This window comes from Papio anubis, chromosome 6 (genome assembly GCF_008728515.1).
Source record: "Papio anubis isolate 15944 chromosome 6, Panubis1.0, whole genome shotgun sequence".
In the NCBI taxonomy this organism is placed as follows: Eukaryota; Metazoa; Chordata; class Mammalia; order Primates; family Cercopithecidae; genus Papio; species Papio anubis.
Genome location: NC_044981.1, coordinates 156,883,344 through 156,895,763, shown reverse-complemented (window position 1 = coordinate 156,895,763; position 12,420 = coordinate 156,883,344). Strand labels below are relative to the sequence as shown.

Here is a 12,420-nt window from a genome sequence, read left to right as displayed (position 1 = left end):
AGATCCTTGATCCAAGAACCATTTGCCTAGTGTGGGAAGAGATTGATAGGTGGAAGTTTCAGTGGGGGAGTAGGTGGGAGTAGCCAGATAAGAAGGAGAAAAACTGCTGTGAGGGATAGAAGTTGGAACGCTAGCTGCTTTTTTAAGCTACCTTATCAGCATAAGCATTGTCCTGAACAATGGGATCTGATACCTTTTGATGGCCTTTGCAGTGAATGACTCCAGCTTCCTTTGGAAGTAAAGCGGCTTTGAGAAGCATTTTTTTTAAAAGAGGCTTAATGATGGAGGACCCTTGCATAGTGAGGAAATTTCCTTCTGCCCATATAACAGCATGGTGGTGCAGCATATAGAAGGCATATTTAGAGTCAGTATAAATATTGATGCATAGTCCCTTTGCAAGAATGAGGGCCTGAGTTAAGGCAATGAGTTCAGCTTGTTGAGAGGTAGTGGAGTGGGGCAGAGCAGTAGCCTCAATGATAGATATGGAAGATACTATAGCATAGCCTGCCTTTGCTGGTGAGTGGCGATTAGGCCTGGTGGAACTGCCATCAGTAAACCAAATGTGATCAGCGTGAGGAACACGAAAGAAGGAAATATGGGGACATGGGATGAATGTCAGGTGGATTAGAGAGATACAGTCATGGAGGTCAGGTGTGGTATCTGAAATAATGTGGGAGGTCAGATTGAAGTCCGGGCCAGGAACAATGGTGATTGTGGGAGACTCAACTAAGAGTGAGTATAGCTGGAGGAGCCAGGTGGGAGGAAGAAAATAGATTTTGGAAGTTTTGAGAACTGTAGAGAGTTGAGCATAGTTTGTGATTTTGAGGTCCTCTAAAAGTATTAACGCAGTGGCAGCCACTGCACGCAGAAATGAGGGCTAGGCTAAAACAGTAAGGTCAAGTTGTTTGGATAAAAAGGCTACAGGGCATGGTCCCGGTCCTTGTGTAAGAATTCTGACTGCACAGCCCTGCACTTCAGCTGTATGTAATGAGAAGGGAGTGATGAGTTAGAGCCTACATGGGAGCAGCTTTTAGGGCTATTTTTTAAGGAATTAAAAGGAGAGTGGGGAAAGGATTTAGGATTTATAGGGTCAGCTAGGTTTATCTAGAATAAAATAATGAGTTGTGGAGGGAAGTATTGAGGATAGGAGAGGATATGGGTTTGGCACCACGGGATGGATAGACAAAACAATTTGGTTGATAAGGCGCAGATCCTGAACTAACCTGTAAGGCTTGTCCAGTTTTAGGACAGGTAAAATGGGGGAATTGTAAACAGAGTTTATAGGTTTTAGAAGCCCATGCTGTAGCAGGTGAGTGATAACAGCCTTTAATCCTTTTAAAGTGTGCTGTGGGATGGGATATTGGCGTTGAACGGGGTAAGGGTGATTAGGTTTTAAAGGGATGGTAATGGGCATGTGATTGGTTGCCAGGGAGGGAGTAGAGGTGTCCCATATTTGTGGGTTAAGGTCAGGGGATACAGGAGGAAGACGCAAAGGAGGCTTTGGGTTGGGAAGAAGGGTGGCAGTGAGATGTGGCTGTAGTCCAGGAATAGTCAGGGAAGCAGATAATTTGGTTAAAATGTCTTTGCCTAACAAGGGAACTGGGCAGGTGGGGATAACTATAAAACAGTGCTTAAAAGAATGTTGTCCAAGTTGGCACCAGAGTGGGGGAGTTTTAAGGGGTTTTGAAGCTTGGCGTCAATATCCACAACAATTATGGAGGCAAGAGAAACAGGCCTTGGAAAGAAGGTAATGTGGAGTGGGTAGCCTCTGTATTGATTAAGAAGGAAACAGACTTACCCTCCACTGTAAGAATTACCCAAAGCTCAGCATCCGTGATGGTCCAGGGGGCTTCCAAGGCAACCGGGCAGCATCAGTCTTCAGCTGCTAAGCCAAGCGGATCTGGGAAGGAGTCAGCCAGACAGCCTTGGGCTAGAGCTTTAGGGGCTCTAGGAGTGGCTGCCGGCGAGTTGGACAGTCCAATTTCCAGTGGGGTCCTGCACAGATGGGACATGGCTTAGGAGAAATCCCTGGCTGTGGGCATTCCTTGGCCCAGTGGCCAGATTTCCAGCACTTGTAGCAAGCTCCTAGGGGAGGAGGTTCTCCAGGAACCCCTGGCAGCTGCAGTTCAGGTGTTTGGAGTTCCTGTGTGCTGGAGATGTGGCTGGGGTTTGTCTCACAGTGGAGGCGAGGAATTGCAACGCAGAAATACATTGCTGCTTGGCTGCCTCTACTCTACTATTGTACACCTTGAAGGTGAGGTTAATTAAGTCTTGTTGTGGGGTTTGAGGGCTGGGATTTAATTTTTGGAGCTTTATTCTAATGTCAGGAGCTGACTGGGTGATAAAATGCATATTTAGAATAAGACAGCCTTCTGACCCTTCAGGGTCTAGGGCTGTAAAAATTCTAAGGGTTGCTGCCAAATGAGCCACGGACTAGGCTGAGTTTTTATATTTGATGAAAAAGAGCCTAAATGCTAACTGATTTGGGAGAGGTTGGACAAAGAAAAAGGAGCGTTAACCTTGATTATGCCTGTAGCTCCAGCCACCTTTTTAAGAGGAAATTGCTGGGCAGGTGGGGGAGGGCCAGTCGCGGAATGAAACTGTAAGCTGGACCTGGTGTGAGGAGGGGAGGTGATAAAAAGATTATACGGTTGGGGAGCGGAGGCTGAGGAAGAATTGGGACCTAGCTCGGCCTGGCGAGGAGCAGCCTGGGGAGAAGGGGAGAGGTCAGATGGGTCTGTAGAAAAGGAAGATAGGAAAGACTCAGCAACGCTTGGGGTTGGGACTGAGGGGACAGGCGGGAGGGAAAGAAGCAAGGTTTGGGACGAGTTGCATTGGGAACAGAGACTAGGGAGAGACCGATTTGTAAAAGACTGCCTGGACATGAGGCACCTCAGACCGTTTGCCCGTTTTATGACAAGAATTATCTAGATGTTGTAGGATGGAAAAATCGAAAGTGCTGTTTTCTGGCTATTTGGAACCACTGTCAAGTTTGTATTGGGGCCAAGCGGTGTTGCAGAAGAAAACAAGACGCTTAGATTTTAGATCAGGTGAGAGTTGAAGAGGTTTTAAATTTTTGAGAACGCAGGCTAAGGGAGAAGAGGGAGGAATGGAGGGTGGAAGGTTGCCCATAGTGAAGGAGGCAAGCCCAGAGAAAAGAGAGAGTAGATACACAGAGAGAAGGGGTGGGGGATGCTTGCCCCCCAGGAAAGTGGAAAAGGGGTAGAGACATGGAGAGAAGGGATGGGAGGTGCTTGCCCCCCAGGAAAGTGGAGAAGAGGTGGGGACACGGAGAGAAGGGGTTGGGTGAGCAGCCCTGGCCTGCAATGTGGGTGAGCAGCCAAAGCAGGCATCCCTGCAATTGACTTGCCACCAAGGGAATGTGGGTGAATGACCAAGGCAGGTGTCCCTGTGGTGATCAGACACCTCTAAAATGTGGGTGAATAATTCGGCAGGCATCCCCGCGTGATTAAACATGAAAGGAACACTGTCTTCCCAAGTCCGTGACCAGTGCTGGAGTTTTGGGTCCACGGATAAAACGCGTCTCCTTTGTCTCTACCAGAAAAGGGAAAGGAACTGAAATTAAGAGAAGGGAGAGATTGAAAGATGGCACCAAGATTGAAAGGAGAAAGATGTTGAGGGATAGTGAGAGAGGTCAGAGAAGAGAGTAAAAAGAGGCCACTTACCGGATTTAAAATTGGTGAGATGTTCCTTGGGTTGGTTAGTCTGAGGGCCAGAGGTCATAGGTGAATCTTTCTCATGGAGCAAAGAGCAGGAAGACAGGGGATTGATCTCCCAAGAGAGGTCCCCGATCTGAGTCACGGCACCAAATTTCACTCGCGTCCATGTGAAGAGACCACCAAACAGGCTTTATGTGAGCAACAAGGCTGTTTATTTCACCGGGGTGCAGGTGGGCTGAGTATGAAAAGAGTCAGTGAAGGGAGATAGGGGTGGGGCTGTTTTATAGGATTTGGGTAGGTAAAGGAAAATTACAGTCAAAGGGGGTTGTTCTCTGGCGGGCAGGGGTGGGGGACACAAGGTGCTCAGTGGGGGAGGTTGTGAGCCAGGATGAGCCAGAAGAAGGAATTTCACAAGGTAATGTCATCAGTTAAGGCAGGGACAGGCCATTTTCACTTCTTTTGTGATTCTTCAGTTGCTTTAGGCCATCTGGATGTATATGTGCAGGTCACAGGGGATATGATGGCTTAGTTTGGGCTCAGAGGCCTGACAATAACTATCCATGTTCCAAGATGCTTTATATGCCTAATCCTGTCACCCACAGACATCAGCAGAGTGCAAGGGAAATTAATTCAAAGAAAATAGCAGTTAACATTCCATAGTGCCAAACTCATTCTTAGCTGAGAGGGACTTTACTGAGAGGGACTTCTACCCCCCTCAATCTTAGGAGGGACTCTAACCTTCCTAAGCTAGGCCTCAAACCCAAGTTCAGTCAAGTGTCTTTGCCTTTTATTAAGAGGGACTTTTAACCCTCTCTGTCTTAGAAGAGACTCTAATTCCCCTAAATTGGGCCTCTAATTCAATCACGTCCTTTACCCAGGTATGCCAGCACTTACCCAAAGTTGATTAATCAGTGCTGCAATCTGTTTCCTTCGGGCTGGTGGGGGGAGGGCTCCTCAGTATCCCCCCTTCAGGGTTCACCAGAAGGATGTTATTGGAAAGGGGTCCTGATCCAGACCCCAAGAGAAGGTTCTTGGATCTCACACAGGAAGGAATTCAGGGCAAGTTCATAGAGTAGTGTGAAAGCAACTTTATTAAAGAAGTCAAGGAATAAAGAATGGCTACTCCACAGGCAGAGCAGCCCTGAGGGCTCCTAGTTGCCCATTTTTATGGTTATTTCTTGATTGTATGCTAAACAAAAGGTGGGTTATTAATGAGTTTCCCCTTTTTTGACCATATTGGGTAACTTCCTGATGTTGCCATGGCATTTGTAAACTGTCATGGCACTGGTGGGAGTGTAGCAGTGAAGACGACCAGAGGTCACTCCCATTGCCATCTTGGTTTTGGTGGGTTGTAGACGGCTTTACTGCAGCCTGTTTGATCAGCAAGGTCTTTGTGAGCTGTATCTTGTGCCGATCTCCTAACTCATCCTGTAACTTAGAATGCCTGTCTGGGAATGCAGCCCTGTAAGTCTCAGCCTTATTTTACCCAGTCCCTATTCAAGATAAAGTTGTTGTGTTTCAAATGCCTCTGACATGTCGAGGAAAAAGGCTAAATTCTGTAAAATATTTAAAGAGTTTATTCTGAGCCAAATATGAATGACCATATTCTGACCAAATTTGAGTGACTTGCCTGAGGCACAGTCTCAAGAGGTCCTGGGAACATGTGTCCAAGGTAGTTGGATTACAGCTTGGTTTTATACGTATTAAGCAGACAAAAGACATCCATCAATACATGTGAGGTATCCATTGATTTGGTCCAGAAAAGCAAGACAACTCAAAGCAGGGACTTCCGGGTCATAGGTGGATTCAAAGATTTTCTGATTGGCAATTGCTTGAAAGAGTTAAATTATTATCTAAAGATCCAGAATCCATAGAAAAGAGTGCCTGAGTTAAGATAAGTGGTTATGGAAACCAAGGCTCTTATTATGTAGATGAAGTCTCATAGGTGCTGCCTTTAGAGACAATCAATGGCAAGTGTTTCTTATTCAGACCTTTAAAAGGTGCTAGTCTCTTAGTTAATCTCTTCAGGATTGGGAGGGTCTGGAAAGGGAAAGATCTAGTTATGTTAATAGAGATTCTTTACAGATGCGAATTCTCTCCACAAAAGATGGCTTTGCCAGGCCATTTCAAACTAGGTCAAAGAAATATATTTTGGGGTAAAATATTTTAATTTTTTTTTTTTTTGTCTGTCATGTGATATTATTCTGTGGTCAGGTTGGAATTTGCTATCTTATTGCTACAAAGAGTCTGTTATGTCAGTCTTAAGATGTGTTTTAATGTTAACACTGGTGACTTGTGCTTGAACTCCAAAAGGGAGAGGGTATAATGAGACATGTCTGACCCCCACCCCTTTCCATCAGGGCTTGAATGGGAAGGGGTGGGAGTGAAAAATCTTGAAGTTTTTCAGTTCATTTCAATCAGTTGGGGATCTTCGAATTTTGTTTTTGGTTTACATTTGTGAGGTGATATTGTTAAAGAAAAACTTCTGCTGAATTAAATTTATAAGAGTTTAATTAAGCAAAGAATGATTCGTGAATCAGGCAGCCTCCCGAGATTCCAACACAGCCACATGGTGAAAGAAGATTTATAGACAGAAAAAGGAAAGCCATGTACAGAAATCGGAAGTGAGGTACAGAAATAACTGGATTGGTTACAGCTTGGTGTTTGCCTTATTCAAACCTGGTTTGAACAGTTGGCCACATTTGACTGGCTAAAACTTGGTGATTTTGTAACCGCCCAAGGGGTTCACCTTGCCTGGTGCCTAGACAGAGCCAATTTCTCAAGAGAGGGGAATTGCGATAGAGAATGAGTAATTCACACAGAGCTGACTGTGTGGGAGACTGGAGTTTCATTATTACTCAAATCAGTCTCCGGAGCATTCAGGGATCTAAGTTTTTAAGGATAACTTGGTGGGTGGGGGAAGCCAGTGAGGCGGGGGTACTGATTGGTAGGGGATGAAATCACGGGGAGTCAAAGCTGTCTTCTTGCACTGAGTCAGTTCTTGGTGGGGGCCACAAGATCAGATAAGCCAGTTTATCAATTTGGGTGGTGCCAGCTGATCCATCAAGTGCAGGGTCTGCAAAATATCTCAAGCACTGATTTTAGCAGCAGTTTAGAAAGGGTCAGAATCTTGTAGGCTCCAGCTGCATGACTCCTAAACCATAATTTCTTATCTTGTGGCTAATGTTAGTCCTACAAAGGCAACCTAGTTCCTAGGCAACAAAGAGTTCTGCTTTGGCTGTTGTCATCTTTGTTTTAATCTACGAACTAAGTTTCTCCCAAAGTTAGGTCAGCCTATACCCAAGAATGACAAGGACAGCTTGGAGGGTAGAAGCAAGAGGAAGTCGATTAAGTTAGATCTCTTTCACTGTCTCAGTCATAATTTTGCAAAGGTGGTTTTAACTGGCACAAGAGTAGGCTACAGTGTGCTTGCCATTCCATCTAGGTTATAGTTCACAATGTACAGATAAACCTTCAGGCCAAACTTAAAACATGTGAGGAGGCAGCTATAGGCTAAACTCGATTTGACAGTATGTTATCCCAATTTATATAGGAATGTCTGGAGCACCAGGAAGATTACAGAACTTCCCAAGGCCGTGAGACCAGTATGCAAGGGGCCAGAGCTGGAGCCCAGGCCCTCAGAGCTTGGGTTCTGTGCCCTGCAGCTTCTATTTCAGCCATTTTCTGAGGGTGTAAAAATGGAGACTGGCATGCAGTGTCCTGAGACCTCAAAACTAGTAAAGAATCCACATCTTATTTTCTGTATTCTATTATTGTGAAACACATAGAAATACAACTTTAAAAGATCAAAACTTTTATCGGAATCTAAAGAAACAAAAACATGTAAGGTTTATTATTAAAGATTATAGCTAGAGACAAAAAAAGGAATAATGAGAATTTAATGAACACCTGAATTTAAACTAAAATCCTGGCTATACTTTTTAGTGCTCTTACATCGTAATAAATACTAATTCATTACTTTTATTTGCTAGAAATGACCCAAGTTTCTGACTTATTTTCCTTACTAAGTGATTTGTACTGGCAGCGTTATGGTCCTCCTTTTCAAACAGTTCATTTTTTGCAGAGTTATTTTCTAACTCCAAAGTATCTTAATATGGTGGCAATGTCCTCTACCCTAGAATAACCTTGACTCAAAATGTTAAGTATTTCATTTCCCTATTAGGAATAGTAATTCAATGGAGTTTGGAACTGGTATAATATTTATAATGGAAAATACAGCAGTCAGAGATGGCAAAGGAATCTGTAAATAAGTATAGAAAAACACCAAAAAAAGTTTTAAACAAAAATAAGGGAAACGCTAATTATAGACCTTGAGTTTTTCAGTTCTTAATGTGATTTTCATCTGTTTGGCTTTCAGCTGTGGTTGGCTTGGTTGCTGGAGGTCTGGTGCTGTTGCTACCAGAAACTAAAGGGAAGGCTTTGCCTGAGACCATCGAGGAAGCCGAAAATATGCAGAGGTAGGCAGTTGAAAGTTCAAAATGAACGGTTCCATGAAGGTTTTAGGACAACCCTGTAGCTGTTTGGAAAGAATTAGATTGACTTCATACTTCACACCATACACTGAGATAAATTCAAACTAAATCAAAGACTTGCAAGCATTTAAAAAATCAGTAAAATTACAAAGACACTATACGAGAATTTCTTTAAACTTTCATGTGGAGAAAGTCTTTCTAAATATGACCCAAAAAATTCAGAATCCATAGAAGGAAGGTCAATATGTTTGCTTTCATTAAAATAAAAGATTCTGCATTAAACAACTACCATAGGCTAAAAATAAAATTATAAACTTGAAGAAAATATTTACTACTCTACACTGGGCTAATTTTCCCAACAAATCTGTAAGAGCAACCACCCAATAGAAAAAAAAAAATAGGCAACATATGTGAGCAAATAATTCAATGAAAAGGAAATAAAAACAGCTCTTAAATATGTGAAAATATGCTCAACCTCCTTCATAGTAAGAAAAGTTCAAATTAACACTGCGCTAATAACTACTTGGATTGTCAAAAATAAAATTACTTGGTAACACACTATGTTGGGGAAGAATGGGGAGAAACGCAGTCTCCCGTGTTGCTGGTAGGAGTTAGATACCTCTATAATGGACAGTGTAATAGTAGGATAAAAATTATAAACATGGGCCAGGCACGGTGGCCCACACCTCTAATCTCAGCACTTTGGGAGGCCGAGGTGGCCGATCACAAGGTCAGGAGATTGAGATCATCCTGGCTAACACAGTGAAACTCCATCTCTACTAAAAAAATACAAAAAATTTAGCTGCGTGTGGTGGTACACACCTGTAATCCCAGCCACTGGGGAGGCTGAGGCAGGAGAATCACTTGAACCCGGGAGGCAGAAGTTGTAGTGAGCTGAGATAGCGCCACTGCACTCCAGCCTGGATGACAAAGCAAAACTCCGTCTAAAAAAAAAAAAAAATTAATTAAATTAAAATTACGAACATGTATATCCTTTAAGCTAGTAACTCTACACTGCTAGAAGTTTACATGTACAAAGTGACATGTGTACAGGACTAGTCATTAAGGCATTTTTTTATAACAAGAGTTTGGAAACAACCTAAATGATCATGAATTAGAACACCAGTTAAATAAATGATATGCCATTCTGTAAAATTATTCAGTCATTAAAAAGAATGAGGCCACTTCACGTACACTGACAAGGAAAGTTCTCCAAGACATATTGCTAATGGGGGAAAAAGCAAAACATAGAAAAGTAGATAGCCTATCATTTGTGTAAAAATAGGGAAAGACATATATATAAATACTTGTGTCTCAAAAATGTACAAGAACCATAACATTGGTTGTCTATGGAATTGAGTGGCTGTGGGATACAGGTAGAAGGGAGACTGCAATGCTTACCTTTGGTAATTTTGAATTTTGGACCATATGAACCCATTCAAACAGTACATTAAAAAAATGAAAGACAAACCTGTCTGACACTCTCCCCACAAATTTGTTTATACAGTATGTTTAGATATTTTTATTTATTTTCTTCTGACTCCATTTTTGGCCTGCTGATACCACGAACGACTGATTTTTATTCATTTTACCAAATGGACAAAATGCTGGTAAATCACATTGGTCTGAGGCTTTTCCTAGAACTTGAGTCTTAGAGTTGGAAAAGGCTTTTGAATCTGCACAGAGGTCACATACTCACAGCCTGCAGGCCACCAAGTTCTCCAGTGCTTTCTTTGGCCTACACAGTATTTTTTTTTTAAAGTGGGAAATTCCACATAAACTGGATTTTCAGGATCTGTTTTAAAAAAGCAGAAGATTTGGTAACACTGAGAAGATATTTCCTCTTGTTGTCAATGTGTAGGAGCTGAATGATAGCTTGGTTTTCTGAAGGGTTTGCCCTGTGCAGGAGGCCACAGTCCCCACTGTTTCCTATTGTCTTTGGTACATTGTATGATCTACCTGGTGCATGCAGACATTTGAGTTGGAGACCTTTCATCTAAACCAACTGTCTCCAACCCCATACCCCTCTCCCTATGCAGCTTCCCACACACATGGGCACCTCCCATCAAAGACGGTCTAAATCCTGTTTCCTGTGGTATCGCTGGAACCCAGCACGGTGGCTGGCATATACAGAGCAGGAGCTTACCAATTATTTGTGGAATAAATGCTGAAGTTCTTTCTACAGCATCCCTAATTGAAGTTTCTTTCCCTAGCCGGCGCCAGTGCCAGGCAGGCAGTAATATGTGTAGTGAAGAGCACGACCTGTGGAACCTGAAGCCCTGCCATCACATTTCCCATGTGTGTGGCTTTATTGCCTGAATGCCTCAAAGCCTCAGTTTCCTCATCTGTAAATGGGGACAACAGTACCTACTCACTGGATTAAAGAAGAAAATATGTGTAAAGTGCCTGACACTAATTAAGTGTCACCTGGTTCCTAATTAAGTTGTTATGGTTCCTAAAGGCACTAAACTTGTCCTAGTTACAAATATAACCTGGGGACTTATACCCAATACCTTATCTTGCTTCTTAAACCTGTTTTCCTTTCTGTAAAATGAGGATAACAATAGCTAACATTTACTAAGTGCTCTCACCCAGTGCTTTCCAATTGACACTCACCAAGTGTCAATAAACTGCCTGACACTAATTAATTAATGTCTACAAGCCCCTGCTATTATTCACAGAAGCTTTTGTAGCTGTTCTATAAAACAGGAAAATATATGCCTAGACTATTTATTGGAAATCAAATTTTAAAATACATTCCGAGTTGTTGTAAGATGGAGAAGTGTAACTCAGTGACACACACATTCCTATGCTTGTCAGAGTTGTTCATTTTCACCAGGCTGGTTCAAAGCAGGCTAAAGAGATATTTCAAAAGATCATTCCTGTTGTTATTTTATATTCTTCCCATTTGTATGATCTACAGATACTGCTATGAAGATTCATACTGTTCTTGTTTCTGTATTATATAACCCAGTTCACCATGCACTGAGAGATATGTGTAAGACTTGGGGAATTGCAGAAGAGTGGGAGTGGTGAGGGCTGAGACAGAGCCAGAGAACAGTGCGCCTACAGAGGGAGGGGTGGGAGGTGTGGCCTGCAGGAGGCAAGGATGTCTGGGAGCAGGAGGGCAGACCACAGCCGGCACTGAAAACTGACCCCAAGAACAGTGTCACATGCACTGAGAGCCAGCAGAAACAGGGCCGGGCAAGAGTCTCTTCCTCACCAACCAAGTCATTTGGTTCCTAAGGGCACTAAACCTGTCCTAGTTACAAATGTAGCCTGCATGGACTTTTACCCTATTCTTTATCTCACTTCTCGCTTTTTTTATCTCTCTATCTTTAGACAGTCTCCCACCGGTTACCTTGGCTGGAGTACAGTGGCTCAATCTCAGCTCACTGCAGCTTCAACCTCCTGGGCCCAGGTCATTCTCCCACCTCAGCCTCCCAAGCAGCTGGGACTACAGGCATGTGCCACCACGCCCAGCTAATTTTTTTGTATTTTTTTAGTAGAGACAGGTTTCACCATGTTGCCCAGGATGGTCTCAAACTCTAGAGCTCAAGTTATCCACCCACCTTGGCCTCCCAAATTGCTGGGATTACAAGTGTGAGGCACCACGCCTGGCCCCTTATCTCACTTCTTAAGCTGGTTTCCCTTCTGTAAAATGAGGATAACAATAGCTAACATTTACTAAGAGCTCTGCCCGTGCTTTCCATGCCCTTCCCGTGCACCTTCTTTTATTGCACTTCATTTTATTGCGTTTTGCAGATATTGCATTTTTTAACAGATTGAAGGTATACAGCAGCCCTACATTAAGCAAGTTTATTTGCAGCATTTTTCCAACAGCAAGCGCTCACTGTATGTCACTGTGGCATGTGTTGGTAATTCTCACAATATTTCAAACTTTTCCATTATTATCATATCTGTGATGGTGACCTGAGATCGGTAATCTTTGGTACTACTATTGTAATTGTTTTAGGGCACCACAAACCATGTCTGTGTAAAACAGCAAGCTTAATTAATAAAATGTGTGTGCTCTGACTGTTCCACACACTGACCGTTCCCCCATCTCTCTTCCTTTCCTTGGGCCTTCCTCTTGCCTAAGACACAACCATATAAAAATTAGGCCAATTAATAGCTCTACAATGCCCTCTTGGTGTTAAATTCAGTTGCAAGTCTCAACTTCAAAGCAAAAGGCAGAAATGATTGAGCTCAGTGAGGACGTCATGTTGAAAGCCAGCATAAGCTAA

At 43.0% G+C, this 12,420-nt stretch overlaps 1 protein-coding gene across 1 annotated transcript in view; it reads left to right on the top strand.

Moving 5' to 3' along the window:
* Window positions 1-12,420, top strand: part of SLC22A2 (solute carrier family 22 member 2) — a 43,380-nt gene that overhangs the window by 25,009 nt on the left and 5,951 nt on the right. Inside the window, exon 10 of the mRNA XM_003898361.4 lies at window positions 8,059-8,158. Coding sequence (XP_003898410.2) covers window positions 8,059-8,158 — 100 coding nt within the window. The remainder of the gene's footprint in view (window positions 1-8,058; window positions 8,159-12,420) is intronic.